Genomic DNA, 3,911 nt, shown 5'->3' on the forward strand with positions numbered 1-3,911 from the left:
AAACCAATAGGTACAGTAGGATCAAAAACCCATTGCCATTGTTCTTGAGGTCTCAGTAGTCCTCATTGTCCACTATGTTCAGCGAGACCGGTTTTAACCCGGGCTTTTTCAGACCCAGGCCAGCTGGCCTTGGTGAGTTCCCGATAGAACATCCCCCTTGTCTCACTTTTTGCATGTATCAGGTCTCAGTCTTTCCTGTAATGGCTCATTCCCTCTGCGGTTCTCCATCCCCCCATGCACACCTTCTTGGCAGCTCCTCCACTTCCCTTTCTGAACTTCCACACCAGTCACCTAATCTTTTTTCTGTAATAATACTGTTGATCACAGAGTCATACATGTGTACTTGGAATGTTAAACTGCACAAATTTACAGGGCACAATGCTATGTAACACACAATGGAATCAGGCCACATGTGCCAATCAAACCAGGTAAATTAATATTTCCATCTCAGTATATGGAAATACCACAACATGCATGTGAAGATCATAAAACAAACTTGGATATCTGTCCTTGCCTTTTACCCTGGTATTATATGTGTTTAGAGCCTTTCAAATTCCTCTCACCTGTTTATTCACAAAATATATAATAGATTATTGAAAATTATAGTTTTCTAGTTATGCTGTAAAGAAGAGCATTTATTGAACATTATTAAACTTCTACCTGTCCCCACTCTCTCATACTTCTCAGCCTCTAGTGATCACTATTCTATATTCATGTCAAATTTATTGTCATCATCAATTATTGTTTATTTAACCTTTTTCTACAGGACAGTGATGTCAGGTATATATTATTCTAAATGATTAATTTATTGACTGTTAGGATCAGCTATAAAATTACTCAGCTTTTTTAACTATACAAAATCATGGATGTATTCACAAACCTCATTGTGGGTCTAGGACAGTTATTGGGTTCTGGGGAAGGGATGTCATTTTCTTCAGTAGTGTAGTCTCTGCTAAATACGCACATACCATTAAATAACAACATACCACCCATGTCCAGGAAACTCTGGTGGCATTTAGTGGGTCAAAAGAACACATCAAAGTATAAATGGGCTTCTGGACAAGAGTGGGCTCAGCAACAGAGCAAGAACAGAGGGAAACAGGGGATGACAAAAATGGCCAAAATTTATTGTATGCATATTTGAGAACAAAAGGGTGTTTTAAAATAGCCTTTCTAAACATCCACATATGAGAGTTAACATACAGTACTTGTACTTTTGTTTTGGCTTGGCTTTGTGATACCAAAGGTCAAACCCAGAACTTTCTGTATGGTAGGAAGTGTTCACCAAATGAGCTGTTCCCACAGAACAGATGAAGGGAACCCGAGGGATTTCAGTGCTTTTTGCTTGTTCTGTATAATGAATAAAAGCTGATAATGAAGTCTTCCAGATGCACAAATCACTTGATCAAGGAAAATCAACAGTAATTAGGAAAGCCAAGAAGATAAGTAACATATTCTGGCTTCCTCTGAGGTCCTGGATCAGTACCATGATCTGCCCATTTCCAGTTCCAGGAAACCATGAGTCTTTGTCTTCACTGCTGTTACTTGAAGCAGTGTCTCTCACTCGCCTGGGGCTCACTGATTAGAGTAGTCTGACTGGCCAGAAAACCCAGAAATATGCTTGCCTCTAATCTGCTTGTCTCTGCCTCTGCACTGGATTTGTGAGTGCACTCACCACTCCTTGGCTGTTTGTGTGGGTTTTGGGGTGGCAAAGTTAGGTGCTCATTCTTAAAAGTCAAGGGGGCTGGAGAAATGGTTCAGTGATTAAGAGTTCTTCCAAAGTACCCAGGTTCAATTCCCAGCACCAACATGTCTAAAACTCCAAGATTTGACAACCTCACACAGACATACATGCAGGAAAAATGCCAATGCACATAAAATGAAATAAATTTTTAAGAAGAAGCTTGAAAGTCAAACACTTTATCAACAAAGATTTATCTCCAGAGACCCACAATACTATTTTTAAATGAAATGGTCATAGGTCCTTTGTAGTTTAACTCATGTCCCCCAACACCAATGGAGTAAAATAGCTTCTGCAAGCCATCTGAGCCTAGGCTGTTTCCTTTCAGAATTTCCCATTCCTACCATATCTGCTGCCACAAGTCCTGTGGTTCCCTGGAATGGGTCTGTGAGGATCCTCTGCCAGGGAATTCCTGAAGCCTTCCTGTACCAGTTGTCTCTGATGAAAAACTCCACACACACAGTTATAGAGAAGAAACTGGGATTTCAGAAAGAGGCCGAATTCATCATCAACCACATGAATACAACCACAGCCGGATGTTATCAGTGTCAGTACAGGAATAAGGACCACTGGTCAGAGTATAGCAAACCCCTGGAGCTGGTGGTGACAGGTAAGGAGGTACCTTGGGAGCCTGGTCTTCTGATAGTTATTTTGTCTTAATTTTAGCAGACTTTGTTTTGATTTTGTATTTGCTTTTTGTTAATTACATTTGTTAGTAGATAACTTCATACAATGTACACAATACATACTGACAGCTCTCACCCCCACTTCTGCTCATTTCGTTTTGTGACCCACCGAGATTAACCAGGGCCATTCCTATTACTAAGGGTTTGAAGGTATCTTATGTGGGCTCAGCAGTAGGTATACAACTAAAGGCAATGATTCCCCCTCTCCCAGAGTCTTTCAATAGCCAGGAATTCCTTCTCAAAGAGTAGGACCCCTTGATTACTCCCTCATCCCCCAACTCCCCTACTTCCTTGGCTTATTATTGACAGGATTGCTCTTGTAGGTAATTACAACTGTATGTTAATAATTGTAGTGGTTCTTTTAAGTCTAGAGAGTGACATTTAGTAGGCCCCACCCTGTCTTCCACCTCTTAGATAATTCCTGTTCACCTTTGGGCAGTGTTGCCTAGGTCTTCGACAGAGATAGCACAAACATCTTGTTTATGTCTGGGCCTACAACTGTCTTTATTCTGTGCATGTTAGGCAGCTGTGAGTCTCTCCATTCAATGATGTTCCTCTTTTAGTTTTTATTTAAATTGTTTTCACATAATGTATTTTTAGCACATTCCTTTCTCTCCCCCAGTTCTTCCCAGATCCTCCCCACCTCTCATATTTTTAGAATAGCTTTAGGTTCATAGAAAAATTGAGTTGTTGAAGACTGAGAAGACCAATAATGAATGAACAAACATTGGTGTATCTCTCTTATACCAATTTAGTTGGTATCTAAAATATATTCAGAGTTCCTTGTCTGGTATCTAATGGTCCTTATCTACTCCAGGACCGCTTCCAAGATCTCACATTGCATTTGGTTCTCTATTGTTTTTGATAGTTTTGACAGTTTTGAAAAGTACAGGCAAGCATTTTCTGGGACTTCCCATTCTTAGAAATTGCCTGATATTTTTCTCATGACTACACTGGGTCATAGTTCATTACAAGAAAAACAGAGGTGACAAATGCTGTATTTTGAATGTTCTTACCACAAATAAAACTGTGAGGTGACATATATGCTATTCGCTCTAACTAATCATTATACAATGTATGCATGTGATAAATATCATGGTATACATGATAAATGCACAAAACCTTTTTAGTTTAAAAACTAGGTCATGTCTGATGAGGCACACTAGTAATCCAATAATCCCAGAGGTAGAGGCAGGAGAAACAAAGGTTCTAGGTCATCCATTGCTTCATAATTAATTTGAGGTTAGTCCCAACTACATGAGAGTGTTTTTGAAAGAAATGGAGTTGGGGAGGGCAAAGGAAGGAAAGGAAAGAGAAGAAGATGACAGGTGAGGAGAGAGGAGTGGACACGGGAGGGGAAGGAAAGGGAGGGGGAGGGGAGGAGAAATTGGGTGTGTTGGTACACACCAGTGATCCCAGCTCTCAAGAAGCTGAGACAGGAGGATCACGAGTTCAAGATCCTATCTCAAAATCTAAGTAAATTT

At 40.1% G+C, this 3,911-nt stretch overlaps 1 protein-coding gene across 1 annotated transcript in view; it reads left to right on the forward strand.

Moving 5' to 3' along the window:
- The window catches only part of LOC126495408 (leukocyte immunoglobulin-like receptor subfamily A member 2), a 77,262-nt gene that overhangs the window by 66,820 nt on the left and 6,531 nt on the right, over nucleotides 1–3,911 (forward strand). The window contains 1 exon segment of the mRNA XM_050133017.1: nucleotides 2,031–2,351. Within this exon segment, the coding sequence (XP_049988974.1) occupies nucleotides 2,031–2,351 (321 nt within the window).

Source organism: Alexandromys fortis, unplaced genomic scaffold, assembly GCF_014885135.2.
Source record: "Alexandromys fortis isolate MF-2015 unplaced genomic scaffold, M_Fortis_MF-2015_v1.1 scaffold_488, whole genome shotgun sequence".
Lineage (NCBI taxonomy): Eukaryota > Metazoa > Chordata > Mammalia > Rodentia > Cricetidae > Alexandromys > Alexandromys fortis.